Source organism: Pelophylax lessonae, assembly GCF_965119305.1.
Source record: "Pelophylax lessonae genome assembly, chromosome: 13".
NCBI lineage: Eukaryota > Metazoa > Chordata > Amphibia > Anura > Ranidae > Pelophylax > Pelophylax lessonae.
Window position 1 is genome coordinate 583,191 of NC_138780.1, and position 16,731 is coordinate 599,921.

Here is a 16,731-nt window from a genome sequence, read left to right on the forward strand (position 1 = left end):
AGGGATCAGAGGAGGTGAAGGGGGAGGGGTTTAGGAAGAGAGAGGAACAGGGATCAGAGGAGGTGAAGGGGGGAGGGGTTTAGGAAGAGAGAGGAACAGGGATCAGAGGAGGTGAAGGGGGGAGGGGTTTAGGAAGAGAGAGGAACAGGGATCAGAGGAGGTGAAGGGGGAGGGGTTTAGGAAGAGAGAGGAACAGGGATCAGAGGAGGTAAAGGGGGGGTTAGGAAGAGAGAGGAACAGGGATCAGAGGAGGTGAAGGGGGGAGGGGTTAAGGAAGAGAGAGGAACAGGGATCAGAGGAGGTGAAGGGGGGGGGGTTAGGAAGAGAGAGGAACAGGGATCAGAGGAGGTGGAGGGGGGAGGGGTTAAGGAAGAGAGAGGAACAGGGATCAGAGGAGGTGAAGGGGGGAGGGGTTAAGGAAGAGAGAGGAACAGGGATCAGAGGAGGTAAAGGGGGGGAGGGGTTTAGGAAGAGAGAGGAACAGGGATCAGAGGAGGTGGAGGGGGGAGGGGTTTAGGAAGAGAGAGGAACAGGGATCAGAGGAGGTGAAGGGGGGGGGAATGAAAGAGAGAAGGGTAAGAAGAGGAGAATGGGGAAACAAGGTGAGGGGAAGAAAGGAACATGGATCAGAGGAGGGGGAGGGGGGGATGAGAGAGAGAAGGGGTGAAGGAAGCTGTACTGCAGTAACACAGGGATATGGGGGTGTGCGGTCGGCTCCCCATATCCTCCTGTGGGGGAGGAGAAGGAAGTGGGCCGTGTGCTGGGTAAAGTCTTTTATATTAAAGGTCCAGCACTTTTTTTCTGGGGGTCACATGGCTGGCCAGTTGGCAGAGTGAAGTGCATACAGGGGGTGCAGTACACCTGGGGAGCCAGTGCAGGCGCTGTCCATGGGGGGACAATGAAATGACAGTAGTGCTGACACCCCCCTGCGGGGTTCTTCTACGATTAGCCAATCAGGATATGTCCATTGTACAGGGGGCGGAATTCCAGGAAATCCTTATAGTGTTAGGAAAGGTGCGATTGGTCAGATCTCAGTCCCTCATTGGCCGCCATGCGTGGCTCTCACCTCTTGCGGATGCGCAGTTGTCGGAGGTAGCAGCAGGTGACGGTGGACAGGATGGTGATTCCCACGAAGAGCGCGCTGGCCACGCCCCCGATCAGCGGGATGAGGAGCAAATCCTTTGCTGCAAGACACAGAGGGGAGATGTTAGAGGGGGGATGGGCAAGATGGCCTGCAAAGAGGGGGGGGGGGAGACGGTGGGGGGGGGGGGAGCAGGACAGCCTGGAGACATTATGGGGGCTGGGGGGGGCAGGATGGCCTGCAAAGGGGGAGGGGAGACTGGAGGGGGTGGGCAGGACGGCCTGCAAAGGGGGAGGGGCAGGACAGCCTGCAAAAGAGGAGGGGAGACGTTAGGGGGAGGGGAGATGGGCAATTATCAGAGCGGGACGAATGAGCCACCAAGAAATCCTGGAAGGGCGATTAGTAGCCACACACCATCAGATCTGATTGGTCATCTGGGAAAATGGCGAGACGAACCAATCCGAGGAGCCTGGTGCATTCTCCTGATGTGACCGATGAAGTCTAAAGCTCTGTGTGGCCAACACATCCCGACACCTAACCGGGGCTGTCCCAGAGGGCCACAGAGAGGCCGGGATATTCTGGTGACCACGGTGAGTGGATGCTACGAGGCCACCATGCTGCCCTACGGGGGCCACACCACACAATGTAGACACACACTGTGAGATCAGTCCTCACAAGAGGGAAAATCTGATTGGTTGTAATGAGCACTATGGGGGGGGGGGGGGGGGGATACCACGGACCACAGTTTGGACAACATCGTGCAAAGTAAGAATGTGTCCCTTATCTGGCCCTTGGGGCACTATTCCTCCCACTGACACCAATGATGGGGCACTATTCCTTCCACTGACACCAATGATGGGGCACTATTCCTTCCACTGACACCAATGATGGGACACTATTGCTTCCACTGACACCAATGATGGGGCACTATTCCTCCCACTGACACCAATGATGGGACACTATTCCTCCCACTGACACCAATGATGGGACACTATTCCTCCCACTGACACCAATGATGGGACACTATTCCCCCCACTGACACCAATGATGGGACACTATTCCTCCCACTGACACCAATGATGGGACACTATTCCTTTCACTGACACCAATGATGGGACACTATTCCTCCCACTGACACCAATGATGGGACACTATTCCCCCCACTGACACCAATGATGGGGCACTATTCCTCCCACTGACACCAATGATGGGGACACTATTGCTTCCACTGACACCAATGATGGGGCACTATTCCTCCCACTGACACCAATGATGGGGCACTATTCCTCCCACTGACACCAATGATGGGGCACTATTTCTCCCACTGACACCAATGATGGGGCACTATTGCTTCCACTGACACCAATGATGGGGACACTATTCCTCCCACTGACACCAATGATGGGACACTATTCCTCCCACTGACACCAATGATGGGGCACTATTCCTCCCACCGACACCAATGATGGGGCACTATTCCTCCCACTGACGCCAATGATAGGGCACTATTCCCCCCCACTGACACCAATGATAGGACACTATTCCCCCCCCCCACTGACACCAATGATAGGGCACTATTACTCCCATTGGTCACACTCTAAACCCCCCACCCCCTAGATTTTGAAGGACAAACTGGCCCTTGGTATAGGTGAGTTTGAATACCAAGAAGAGGGAGAATATGATTGGTTGTGATGGACACTAGGAGGGTGGTTTCTTATATAAAGAAGACTGATGAATGATGTCGGGGGAGGATGAGGTTGGACCTGGGGGGAGGTGGAGTTGTACAAGGTGTGGTCGGAGGAGGGGGATAGACTTACCATGAGCGTAGGGGTAGAGTTGGAGGAGGTTGGACCTGGGGGGAGGCGGAGTTGTATGAGGTGTGGTCAGGGGAGGGAATAAACTTACCCTGAGCGTAGGGGTAGAGTTGGATGAGGTTGGACCTGGGGGGGAGGTGGAGTTGTACAAGGTGTGGTCGGAGGAGGGGGATAGACTTACCCTGAGCGTAGGGGTAGAGTTGGAGGAGGTTGGACCTGGAGGAGGCGGAGTTGTACCAGGTGTGGTTGGGGGAGGGGATAGACTTACCCTGAGCGTAGGGATATAGTTGGATGGGGTTGGATTTGGCGGGGGCAGGGTTGTACGAGGTGTGGTCGGGGGAGGGGATAGACTTACCCTGAGCGTAGGGGTAGAGTTGGATGAGGTTGGATTTGGCAGATGCGGCATTGTACCAGGTGTGGTCGGGGTATTGGACCCAGGCGGTGACAGCGCAGTGATAGGCTCCCTCGTCCTCCGCCTGGATATTGTATAATCTCAGCCGGTAGCAGCGGGGTCCCACTTTATCGGTGGCGAGGTCGTATCCTGAGTACCGACTTCCCGCCTCCGACACCCCATCCCGATTTACGGAGGCCAGCAGTCTTCCCGTCCTCTCATTGGGCTTCTCCCCGGCTAGCTCCACCCACCAGCTGAGCGCCAGGTGGGCGTCGGTTGGTGTCTCCAGGGTGACATTACAGATGAGGGTGGCGGTGTCACCGCGGTACAGACTGGAGGAGTACAGGTAGATGTGCGCACTCAGAAACAGATCTGCAATACAGAGAAACGTGAACTGTCTGTGACACAATCTGATTGGTGGTCCCTTCCCCTTCCCCCCATTGGCTCTTACCCTGCGTGGTCATCAGGACGTTGGTGGTGGGTGATACCCTCCGGGACACCTCCTCCAGCCGTGGCCCCGGATAGGACACGAAGGCTTTGATGTGGCAGCTGTAGGCCCCGACATCCACCGGCTGGGCGGAGGCGATCCGAAGGCGGAAAGAGCCCGGACCGGGTGAGAGCTTCTCCACCGAGATGTGCCGCGTCCCCACATCATCCCCCGTGTACCCCTCCCCCAGTGACACAGTTCCCTCCGGGGACATGGAGGCCACTAACTGACCCGGAGACTCCTGAGAGGAGCTCACCCACCAATCCACAGACAGCGCCATGTCCGGGGGAGGGGCCACCGCCAGAGACACGTTACAGAAGAGTTCCACCACATCCCCCGACTGGACATGGACCTCATCGCGCTTCACCGAGACCTTCAACTGCGAGTCTGCCGGAGAGACAAAGAGAGAGATGAGGGGGGAGGGGAGAGAGAGAGAGAGAGCGCGAGAGATAAGGGGAGGAGCAAGAGAGGGAGGGTAGAGATAGAGATGAGGGAGGGAGAGAGAGAGAGAAAGATGGAGGGGAGTGCAAAAGAGGGGGGGGATGAGTGGGGAGAAATGAGGGGGGGGGGAGAGAGAGATGGGGGGATGGGAGAGAGAGAGAGATAGATGAGGGGGATGGGAAGGAGGGAGAGAAAGATGGGGGAGAGAGAGATGGGGGAGAGATGAGGGGGGAGAGATAGAGGAGGGGGTGGGGATAGATGGGGTGTGTAATGATATCCTGTACTGGACACATGAAAAGCTGTAGCAAGCGGCCATGTTTTTCAGTCATTATAGGTCAGCCATGAAAGTCTTGCAGAACAGTTACACATTGCTGGAGTGATATTACCCTCCCCCCCCCCCATCCTCCTCTAATTCGTGGAATGCATGGGTTCTACACTTCAAAAGAGCCGTTATCTCAACTCAGAGACATCAGAAACCAGCACTTAGGCCTGTGCAGAGCTGTAAACTGCTAGCTGGCAGGATGTCTGTTTCTGCTGTCCAGGCCTATCTTAAAACTTTGACCAAATCCATAAAGGAAACTCAGAATTAATGGGAATGGTAAAAGACAATCAGAGAGCTCTGCCCAATTCAAAACGTAACAATCCCACACACAATTCATAAACTCAGACAGGAATATGACACATTGATAATAATAATATAATTGGATGAGAAATGTTGTAGTGAAGGAAATGAGGTCATACATGACCACACTAGCACATATAGAAGGGAAGATAGCTGTCAGATGCCTCCTGGGTGAGAGATTTATCTGAGATATTCCGTGTTTGGTATCTCTGGACGTGAAATTCAATGCTGAATCTATCAGTTTCGGGAATGTAACCGGTACATATTGGAAGATATGAATAGTGGTATAAAACTGTCCAAATCTAATATTGTCATAAACTCAGGACAGCCCATGGACACTCCATTTTATTGATCAGGGGCATCTGTCACCACTCCTTTGATCCCAGAGAAAAAGGGAGACCCCTAACCAGTGAGGAGTTCTCATGGTAACATCAAAGCAGGAACATCTGTCAGGTTTGACAACCGATCACACCTGGCTCATCGATTGAACTCTGATAACCCCCAGGACATTGACTGCAAGTATTCTTCCTCCTCAATTCTACCTTATTTCTCTATTTCTGGAAACTCCTGTCTGTAAATATTTTGTGCGCACCAACTTTGACCTTTTTATTAGTAAAACCTTATATTGGAAAGTGTTAGCCTTGTCCCTAAACTCTTACTGCAAGCTAACAAAGAAGCTGTCTCCTGAAGAGTGATACTGTGTAGGAGGGGAGGGAGGAGGGGAGAGAAGGGGGGGGGGAGAGAAGGGGGGGGGAGCGAGAGGAGGATAGAGGAGAGGAAGAGAGCGAGGAGAGGGGAGGGGAGAGGAGAGGGGAAGAGAGCGAGGAGAGGGGAGGGGAGGAGAGGGGAGGAGAGGAAGAGGAGGGGAGGAGAGGAAGAGGAAAAGGAGGGGAGGACAGGAGGGGATAGAGGAGGGGAGGAAGAGGAGGGTATAGAGGAGGGGGGGAGGAGAGGAGGGGGGAGAAGGGGAGGAGGGGAGGGAGGGAGGAGAGCGAGAGGAGGATGGAGGGGAGAAAGAGGAGGGGAGGAGAGGAAGAGGAGGGGAGGAGAGGAAGAGGAGGGGAGGAGAGGAAGAGGAGGGGAGGAGAGGACAGGAACGGAGGGGTGGGGAGGAGGGAAGGACGGGAGAGGGGAGGACAGGAGGGTATAGAGGAGGGGGAGAGGGGGGGGGAGAAGGGGATAGAGGAGGGGACAGGGAAGGGAGGAAAGGAGAGGGGCGGAGGAGGAGGGGAGAGAGGAGAGAAGATGAGGAAGGGAGGGGAGAAGAGGAGAGGAGAAGGAGAGGGAGAGGAGAAGAGGAGAGGGAGAGGAGGGGAGAGAGAAGAGGGAGAGGAGGGGAGAGAGAAGAGGGAGAGGAGGGGAGAGAGAAGAGGGAGAGGAGGGGAGGAGAGGGAGAGAAGAGAGGAGGATGGGAGGAGAGGAGAAGGGGATAGAGGAGGGGAGAGGACGGGAGAAGATAGAGAAGGGGAGAGGAGAAACATAGAAACATAGAATGTGTCATAGAAACATAGAATGTGTCGGCAGATAAGAACCATTTGGCCCATCTAGTCTGCCCAATATATCTGAATCCTATGAATAGTCCCTGGCCCTATCTTATATGAAGGATAGCCTTATGCCTATCCCATGCATGCTTAAACTCCTTCAGGAGGGAAGAGAGGGGAGGAGGGACGGGAGAGGAGAGGAGGGGAGAGGGGAGGGGAGAAGAGGGGAGGGGAGAAGAGGAGGGGAGAAGAGGATAGAGGAGGGGAAGAGAGGGAGAGGAGGGGGAGAGAGGAGAGGAGGAGGGGAGGAGAGTGAGAGAGGAGAGAAGAGGAGGGGATAGAGGAGAGGGAGAAGAGGGGAGGGGAGAGAGGAGATGAGAGAGGAGAGGAGAGAAGAGGATAGAGGAGGGGAAGAGAGGGAGAGGGGGAGGGGAAGAGAGGGGGAGGGGAGGAGAGGGAGAGGGGGAGGGGAGGAGAGAGAGAGAGGAGAGAAGAGGAGGGGATAGAGGATAGGGAGAAGAGGGGAGGGGAGAGAGGAGATGAGAGAGAAGAGGAGGGGAGAAGAGGATAGAGGAGAGGGAGAGGGTAGGAGAGGGAGAGCAGGGGAGAGAGGAGAGGAGGAGAGAAGAGGAGGGGGAAAGGAGGGGAGGGGAGAGAGGAGAGGGAGAGGAGAGGATAGAGGAAGGGAGGGGAGGGGAGAGAGGAGAGGGAGAGGAGGGGAGAGAGGAGAGGGAGAGGAGGGGAGAGAGGAGAGGGAGAGGAGGGGAGAGAGGAGAGGAGAGGGGAGAGAGGAGAGGGGAGAGAGGAGAGGGGAGAGAGGAGAGGGAGGGGATAGAGGAAGGGAGGGGAGGGGAGAGAGGAGGGGAGAGAGGAGAGGGAGAGAGGAGAGGGAGAGGAGAGGGAGAGAGGAGGGGAGAGAGGAGAGGGAGAGGAGGGGAGAGAGGAGGGGAGAGGGGAGAGGAGAGGGAGGGGATAGAGGAAGGGAGGGGAGGGGAGAGAGGAGGGGAGAGAGGAGAGGGAGAGGAGGGGAGAGAGGAGCTACCCTGGTTCAACATGACCGAATATAGGTGGTACAGTAGCCCTATGTAAGTGATCAGGATTGGACTATAATTTCTCTATCTTTTGACACCTCATTATATCATTAGATTCAGTGATATGTTCATCTCTCTATAGATATAGAACACCATCAGCTCATGAAGAAGTGATTCAGATGACGAAACGCGTTGAGCTGTACATGATGCAGCCACACTCCATCATCTAGATGACGCTACATCCATCCATCCCATTCACCAATTTATATTATCCTACCCTTATTCAGTGCAACTTCTCCTCATACGAAGACTACCAGTGACGGGGTATATATTCTATTATTTCCTATCTATGTAATCTCACACGACGTTGCTGACCCCTGACCTGTATATAATGGAATGTGATGCTGGATGTCGGTCAATATTTCATACATATTTTTTGTCAGACTCTTGTCAGTTGTCTCATCTAAAGTCCTAAATTCCCCCCTTTTATTGAGAGGGGAGGGGAGGAGTGGGGGGAAGATGAGAGGGGAGGAGAAAGGAGGGGGAGGAGAAAAGACAGAGGGAGGGGAGGAGAGGAGAAAGGAGGGGAGGGGGAGGAGTAAAGACAGAGGGAGGGGTCAGATGCTTGTCCCATGCTTAGCAATGCCCCTCACCTATAGACTGGACAGTGAGCTGGGCCAGCACGGACCTCTTCTCGGAGATCTTCTGCCAGCTCCCGTCGGGGTCTTGTATCCACTGTGCGGCGATGCAGTGGTAGGTGCCGGTATCACGGGGTTGGACACGGGTGAGGACCATCCTGTAGGTGGCGTTCTCCGTCTTCTCCAGGCGGATCTCTCCTCTTAGGAATCTCTCGCCGTACGCCAGATTCTCATTGGATGGCTCCACAGTGAAGTCCCTCCCTACGGAGATTATGTTCTGTATCTTCCCCTGATCCACTGGGGCTCCAGGATCACTGACCCCGAAGGTGACAGAGAGGTGGGTGTGCTGGGCGGAGTCCGCAGAGGCGGAGCAAGGCAGATGCAGTTCCCGCCCCTCCACCAGGTTGAGTTGTAGGGGGGATGACGTGGAGACACGCCCCTTGGCTGCCATCTTGGGGGAGACTTGAAGGGTGTCTGGGATGACTGCGGATAGAGAAGACAATGGATGAGACGGTGGGGGAGGGGTGGTTGTAGCCCCACCCCTCAGGGCCCCGCTCTTACCTTTTAGGGCCACTTTGGCACTGTAGCTCCCCAGGTAGCGGGAATCGGTGGTGGGTGTGTAACACTCGTAGACGCCTTCGTCCTCGGGGCGGAGCTGTTGGATGTGGAGGGCGGAGCTGTCCCCGCCCAGGCGGCGGATGAAGATGTCTCCTTGGCGGACGCGGGAGGAGAAGACAGCGTAGGAGAAGTCAGGGTCCTTGGTGCTGGCAATGGAGATGGAGATATCGGGGGCCCCGGGCCGGTACATGAACCACTCAAAGTTCTGTGTGGGCGGTCCTTCATATCCGCTTACATTGCAGAGGATGGATATGGGCGTGTCTATCACCCGGTACAGCGGCCCCTCCTGAACCCGCACTTCCCGAGCTGCGCCCAGTCCTGAAAGGGAGGAGAAGAGATGACCACAAGACTCTGCCCACCAGCTGCAGCCAATAGAATTGAGTGCTGTAATTTCTAAGCCTTTGTTTCTAATTTTTAGGTACTCGTTAAGGACTGGAATAGTAACACTGGATTGGCGTAGGGCCAATGTGGTGCTTATATTTAAAAAGGGATGAAAGTCTTTGCCAAGTAACTATAGACCTGTTAGTGTAACTTCTATAGTCGGGAAGATACTGGAGAGTTTAATAAAAGACCACATAGATGAGTTCTTGCTGGGAAAAATATTCTAAGCAACCGACAGCATGGATTCATGAGAGACAAAAGTCAAACAAACCTGATTTCCTTTTATGAGGAGGTAAGTAAAACCTTGGACAGAGGGGTGGCTGTGGACGTGGTATACTTGGACAGAGGGGTGGCTGTGGGCGTGGTATACTTGGACAGAGGGGTGGCTGTGGACGTGGTATACTTGGACAGAGGGGTGGCTGTGGACGTGGTATACTTGGACAGAGGGGTGGCTGTGGACGTGGTATACTTGGACAGAAGGGTGGATGTGGTATACTTGGACAGGGGGGTGGCTGTGGGCGTGGTATACTTGGACAGAGGGGTGGCTGTGGATGTGGTATAGTTGGACAGGGGGGTGGCTGTGGACGTGGTATACTTGGACAGGGGGGTGGCTGTGGACTTGGTATACTTGGACAGAGGGGTGGCTGTGGACGTAGTAAACTTGGACAGAGGGGTGGCTGTGGACGTGGTATACTTGGACAGAGGGGTGGCTGTGGATGTGGTATACTTGGACAGAGGGGTGGCTGTGGACATAGCATACTTGGACACAGGGGTGACTGTGGATGTGGTATACTTGGACACAGGGGTGGCTGTGGACGTGGTATACTTGGACAGAAGGGTGGCTGTGGACGTGGTATACTTGGACAGGGGGGTGGCTGTGGATGTGGTATACTTGGACAGAGGGGTGGCTGTGGACGTAGTATACTTGGACAGAGGGGTGGCTGTGGACGTGGTATACTTGGACAGAGGGGTGGCTGTGGATGTGGTATACTTGGACAGAGGGGTGGCTGTGGATGTGGTATACTTGGACACAGGGGTGGCTGTGGACGTGGTATACTTGGACAGAAGGGTGGCTGTGGACGTGGTATACTTGGACAGGGGGGTGGCTGTGGACGTGGTATACTTGGACAGAGGGGTGGCTGTGGACGGGGTATACTTGGACAGAGGGGTGGCTGTGGATGTGGTACACTTGGACAGAGGGGTGGCTGTAGACGTAGTATACTTGGACAGAGGGGTGGCTGTGGACGTGGTATACTTGGACAGAGGGGTGGCTGTGGACGTGGTATACTTGGACAGAGGGGTGGCTGTGGACGTGGTATACTTGGACAGAGGGGGGGCTGTGGACGTGGTATACTTGGACAGAGGGGTGGCTGTGGACATGGTATACTTGGACAGAGGGGTGGCTGTGGACGTGGTACACTTGGACAGAGGGGTGGCTGTGGACGTGGTATACTTGGACAGAGGGGTGGCTGTGGACATGGTACACTTGGACAGAGGGGGGCTGTGGACGTGGTATACTTGGACAGAGGGGTGGCTGTGGACGTGGTATACTTGGACAGAGGGGTGGCTGTGGACGTGGTATACTTGGACAGAGGGGGGGCTGTGGGCATGGTATACTTGGACAGAGGGGTGGCTGTGGACGTGGCACACTTGGACAGAGGGGTGGCTGTGGACGTGGTACACTTGGACAGAGGGGGGGCTGTGGGCGTGGTACACTTGGACAGAGGGATGGCTGTGGACGTGGTACACTTGGACAGAGGGGTGGCTGTGGACGTGGTACACTTGGACAGAGGGGTGGCTGTGGGCGTGGTATACTTGGACAGAGGGGGGGGCTGTGGACATGGTATACTTGGACAGAGGGGTGGCTGTGGACATGGTATACTTGGACAGAGGGGTGGCTGTGGACGTGGTATACTTGGACAGAGGGGGGGGGCTGTGGACGTGGTACACTTGGACAGAGAGGGGGCTGTGGACGTGGTACACTTGGACAGAGGGGGGGCTGTGGACGTGGTATACTTGGACAGAGGGGTGGCTGTGGACGGGGTATACTTGGATAGAGGGGTGGCTGTGGACGTGGTATATTTGGACAGAGGGGTGGCTGTGGACGGGGTATACTTGGACAGAGGGGGTGGCTGTGGACGGGGTATACTTGGACAGAGGGGGGGGGGGCGTGGACATGGTATACTTGGACAGAGGGATGGCTGTGGACGTGGTATACTTGGATAGAGGGGTGGCTGTGGACGTGGTATACATGGACAGAGGGGTGGCTGTGGACGGGGTATACTTGGACAGAGGGGGTGGCTGTGGACGTGGTATACTTGGACAGAGGGGTGGCTGTGGACGGGGTACACTTGGACAGAGGGGGGGCTGTGGATGTGGTATACTTGGACAGAGGGGTGGCTGTGGACGTGGTATACTTGGACAGAGGGGTGGCTGTGGGTTAGGGTTGGGGTTAGGGTTATGGGTTGGGGGTTAGGTTTATGGATTGGGGTTAGGTTTATGGGTTGGGGGTTAGGTTTATGGGTTGGAGTTAGGGTTGGGGGTTAGGTTTATGGGTTGGGGGTTAGGTTTATGAGTTGGGGTTAGGGTTGGGGGTTAGGTTTATGGGTTGGAGTTAGGGTTGGGGGTTAGGGTTGGGGGTTAGGTTTATGGGTTGGAGTTAGGGTTGGGGTTATGGGTTGGGGGTTAGGTTTATGGGTTGGAGGTTAGGTTTATGGGTTGGGGTTAGGTTTATGGGTTGGGGTTAGGTTTATGGGTTAGAGCTGGGGGTTAGGTTTATGGGTTGGGGGTTAGGTTTATGGGTTGGGGGTTAGGTTTATGGGTTGGGGGTTAGGTTTATGGGTTAGGGTTGGGGGTTAGGTTTATGGGTTGGGGGTTAGGTTTATGGGTTGGGGTTGGAGTTAGGGTTGGGGTTATGGGTTGGGGTTAGGTTTATGGGTTGGGGTTAGAGTTGGGGTTATGGGTTGGGGGTTAGGTTTATGGGTTGGGGGTTAGGTTTATGGGTTGGGGTTATGGTTGGGGTTGGAGTTAGGGTTGGGGTTATGGGTTGGGGGTTAGGTTTATGGGTTGGGGGTTAGGTTTATGGGTTGGGGTTATGGTTGGGGTTGGAGTTAGGGTTGGGGTTATGGGTTGGGGGTTAGGTTTATGGGTTGGGGTTATGGGTTAGGTTTATGGGTTGGGGGTTAGGTTTATGGGTTGGGGTTATGGTTGGGGTTGGAGTTAGGGTTGGGGTTATGGGTTGGGGGTTAGGTTTATGGGTTGGGGTTATGGGTTGGGGGTTAGGTTTATGGGTTGGGGTTATGGGTTAGGTTTATGGGTTGGGGGTTAGGTTTATGGGTTGGGGTTGGGGTTATGGGTTGGGGGTTAAGGCCTGGTCTTGAAGAAGTCACATTGGCTGTGACGAAACGCGTAGGGACGCAGGGACAGAGACTGGATATGGAAGTGCGGCATCACTGAGCGCTCGTAGTGGACGGCTGTATACACCGACTAATGTAAATGTAAGTTGTTACTTTCTTTGGTCAATAAATGTGAAATATTACAGCAGAGGAAGATTTTCTGCTTGTAGCCCCCATGTGGAAGCACACGGGACATAAACAGCTCCCCCCTCCCCCCCTGGAAGGTGGAAGTTGGACCCTTTGGATACACACAGAACACGGGATGGACACCATCCAAATGTAATCCAGCAGTAAGGTGAGGGGGTGACGCACCCAGAAGCTTTGCACATCCCCCGATCACCTCATTGGCCGATTCCTGGAATCACTCACCGGATCTCTCATCACTTCCACTGAGGATGAAGAGTATATATATATATACAGTGGGTACGGAAAGTATTCAGACCCCCTTAAATTTTTCACTCTTTGTTATATTGCAGCCATTCTTCTTCCTCATGAATGTACACATAGCACCCCATACTGACAGAAAAACACAGAATTGTTGACATTGTTGCAGAAAAACTGAAATATCACATGGTCCTAAGTATTCAGACCCTTTGCTCAGTATTTAGTAGAAGCCCCCTTTTGATCTAATACAGCCAGGAGTCTTTTTGGGAAAGATGCAACAAGTCTTTCACACCTGGATTTGGGGATCCTCTGCCATTCCTCCTTGCAGATCCTCTCCAGTTCTGTCAGGTTGGATGGTAAACGTTGGTGGACAGCCATTTTTAGGTCTCTCCAGAGATGCTCAATTGGGTTTAAGTCAGGGCTCTGGCTGGGCCATTCAAGAACAGTCACGGAGTTGTTGTGAAGCCACTCCTTCGTTATTTTAGCTGTGTGCTTAGGGTCATTGTCTTGTTGGAAGGTAAACCTTCGGCCCAGTCTGAGGTCCAGAGCACTCTGGAGAAGGTTTTTGTCCAGGATATCCCTGTACTTGGCCACATTCATCTTTCCCTCGATTGCAACCAGTCGTCCTGTCCCTGCAGCTGAAAAACACCCCCACAGCATGATGCTGCCACCACCATGCTTCACTGTTGGGACTGTATTGGACAGGTGATGAGCAGTGCCTGGTTTTCTCCACACATACCGCTTAGAATTAAGGCCAAAAAGTTCTATTTTGGTCTCATCAGAGCAGAGAATCTTATTTCTCACCATCTTGGAGTCCTTCAGGTGTTTTTTAGCAAACTCCATGCAGGCTTTCATGTGTCTTACACTGAGGAGAGGCTTCCGTCGGGCCACTCTGCCATAAAGCCCCGACTGGTGGAGGGCTGCAGTGATGGTTGACTTTCTACAACTTTCTCCCATCTCCTGACTGCATATCTGGAGCTCAGCCACAGTGATCTTTGGGTTCTTCTTTACCTCTCTCACCAAGGCTCTTCTCCCCCGATAGCTCAGTTTGGCCGGACGGCCAGCTCTAGGAAGGGTTCTGGTCGTCCCAAACGTCTTCCATTTGAGGATTATGGAGGCCACTGTGCTCTTAGGAACCTTAAGTGCAGCAGAAATCTTTTTGTAACCTTGGCCAGATCTGTGCCTTGCCACAATTCTGTCTCTGAGCTCTTCAGGCAGTTCCTTTGACCTCATGATTCTCATTTGCTCTGACATGCATTGTGATCTGGAAGGTCTTATATAGACAGGTGTGTGGCTTTCCTAATTCCAATCAGTATAATCAAACACAGCTGGACTCAAATGAAGGTGTAGAACCATCTCAAGGATGATCAGAAGAAATGGAAAGCACCTGAGTTAAATATATGAGTGTCACAGCAAAGGGTCTGAATACTTAGTGTCACAGCAAAGGGTCTGAATACTTAGGACCATGTGATATTTCAGTTTTTCTGCAACAATTCTGTGTTTTTCTGTCAGTATGGGGTGCTATGTGTACATTCATGAGGAAGAAGAATGGCTGCAATATAACAAAGAGTGAAAAATCTAAGGGGGTCTGAATACTTTCCGTACCCACTGTATATATATATATACCATCCCTGGATTTATATCTAATCTCCTTACTGAGCGCCTCACAGACCAATCATTGGACGGCGCTGGGAGGACTCGGAATATTTATTATTATTATTCATTGTTTATTGATTATAGATCAGAATTATCTCAGGAGAAGCGCGGATTTATTATTTATGTCTGAGCAGCGGAGGCGGTTCTCATATTTATTATTAGGTGGGCGGAGATTTATTATTAGATGGGCGGGGATTATTAGGTGGGCGGAGATTTATTATTAGGTGGGCGGGGATTATTAGGTGGGCGGAGATTTATTATTAGGTGGGCGGAGATTTATTATTAGGTGGGCGGAGATTTATTATTAGGTGGGCGGGGATTATTAGGTGGGCGGAGATTTATTATTAGGTGGGCGGAGATTTATTATTAGGTGGGCGGGGATTATTAGGTGGGCGGAGATTTATTATTAGGTGGGCGGAGATTTATTATTAGGTGGGCGGAGATTTATTATTAGGTGGGCGGAGATTTATTATTAGGTGGGCGGAGATTTATTATTAGGTGGGCGGGGATTATTAGGTGGGTGGAGATTTATTATTAGGTGGGCGGAGATTTATTATTAGGTGGGCGGAGATTTATTATTAGGTGGGCGGAGATTTATTATTAGGTGGGCAGAGATTTATTATTAGGTGGGCGGAGATTTATGATTAGGTGGGCGGAGATACAGAAATAAAATCTATTCAGAAAGTTTCCCCTTTTATCAGCAGCCAATAATAAGTAAAGAGGCGAAACTCATCCAATCATATCCTCACCCTTCCCCCTCCCCTCCCCCATCATCCCTATCCTCACCCTCCCCTCCCCCTCCCCCATCATCCCTATCCTCACCCTTCCCCCTCCCCTCCCCCATCATCCCTATCCTCACCCTTCCCCCTCCCCTCCCCCATCATCCCTATCCTCACCCTTCCCCCTCCCCTCCCCCATCATCCCTATCCTCACCCTCCCCTCCCCCTCCCCCATCATCCCTATCCTCACCCTTCCCCCTCCCCTCCCCCATCATCCCTATCCTCACCCTTCCCCCTCCCCTCCCCCATCCTCACCCTTCCCCCTCCCCTCCCCCATCATCCCTATCCTCACCCTTCCCCCTCCCCTCCCCCATCATCCCTATCCTCACCCTTCCCCCTCCCCCCCTGTCATCCCTATCCTCCCCCCTCCCTCCGGTCATCCCTATCCTCCCCCTAGGGATGACAGGGGGGAGGGGGAGGATAGGGATGACAGGGGGGAGGGGGAGGATGGGGATGACAGGGGGGAGGGGGAGGATAGGGATGACAGAGGGGAGGGGGAGGATAGGGATGAGGGGGGAGGGGGAGGATAGGGATGACAGGGGGGAGGGGGAGGATGGGGATGAGAGGGGGGAGGGGGAGGATAGGAATGACAGGGGGGAGGGGAAGGATGGGGATGAGAGGGGGGAGGATAGGGATGAGAGGGGGGAGGGGGAGGATAGGGATGAGGGGGGAGGGGGAGGATGGGGATGAGGGGGGGGAGGGGGAGGATAGGAATGACAGGGGGGAGGGGGAGGATGGGGATGAGAGGGGGGAGGATAGGGATGAGAGGGGGAGGATGGGGATGAGAGGGGGGAGGGGGAGGATAGGGATGAGGGGGGAGGGGGAGGATGGGGATGAGAGGGGGGAGGGGGAGGATAGGGATGAGGGGGGAGGGGGAGGATGGGGATGAGAGGGGGGAGGAGGGGATGAGAGGGGGGAGGGGGAGGATAGGAATGACAGGGGGAGGGGAGGATGGGGATGAGAGGGGAGGATAGGGATGAGAGGGGGGAGGGGGAGGATAGGGATGACAGAGGGGAGGGGGAGGATAGGGATCAGGGGGGAGGATGGGGATGAGAGGGGGGAGGGGGAGGATAGGGATGAGGGGGAGGGGGAGGATGGGATGAGAGGGGGGAGGAGGGGGATGAGAGGGGGGAGGGGGAGGATAGGGAATGACAGGGGGGAGGGGGAGGGAGGATAGGGATGAGGGGGGAGAGGGGGGGAGGATGGGGATGAGAGGGGGGGAGGGGGGGATAGGGATGAAGGGGGGAGGGGGGAGGATGGGAGAGGGGTGGAGGGGGGAGGGAGGGGATGAGGGGAGGAGGGGGGAGGATAGGGATGACAGGGGGGAGGGGGAGGATAGGGATGAGAGGGGGGGAGGGGAGTGGTGTGGTTGTTAGGGGGGAGGGAGGGATGGGTGAGGAGGGGGGGAGGTGGGATGGAGGGGTGGGGGTGGGGGATGGATGAGGGGGGTGGGGGGAGGATGTGGATGAGGGGGTGGGGGTGGTGGAGGCTGGGGGGTGAGTGGGTGGAGGGGGAGGTGTGGGGTGGAGGGG

The 16,731-nt window shown here is 54.5% G+C and overlaps 1 protein-coding gene across 1 annotated transcript; it reads right to left on the bottom strand.

The window, feature by feature from the left end:
* Window positions 1-1,011: 1,011 nt before the first annotated feature.
* IGSF8 (immunoglobulin superfamily member 8) lies at window positions 1,012-8,935 on the bottom strand. Its single transcript, XM_082242715.1, has 5 exons — window positions 8,548-8,935; window positions 8,002-8,469; window positions 3,738-4,160; window positions 3,251-3,658; window positions 1,012-1,184 (listed from the first exon to the last, which is right to left on the bottom strand). The coding sequence occupies exons 1-5, from the start codon at window positions 8,792-8,794 to the stop codon at window positions 1,063-1,065; spliced, it is 1,668 nt and encodes a 555-aa protein (XP_082098841.1). The 5' UTR covers window positions 8,795-8,935; the 3' UTR covers window positions 1,012-1,062.
* Between the last annotated feature and the right edge of the window lie 7,796 nt (window positions 8,936-16,731).

Bases quoted from the DNA above. Each gene is read 5' to 3' on its own strand.
- IGSF8 (XM_082242715.1), bottom strand. From the start codon at position 8,794: ATGTACCGGCCCGGGGCCCCCGATATCTCCATCTCCATTGCCAGCACC. The intron at 8,470-8,547 runs GTAAGAGCGGGG...CTCTATCCGCAG, and splicing joins TGCCAAAGTGGCCCTAAAAG to TCATCCCAGACACCCTTCAA. The intron at 4,161-8,001 runs GTGAGGGGCATT...TCTCTCCGGCAG, and splicing joins GCTCACTGTCCAGTCTATAG to ACTCGCAGTTGAAGGTCTCG.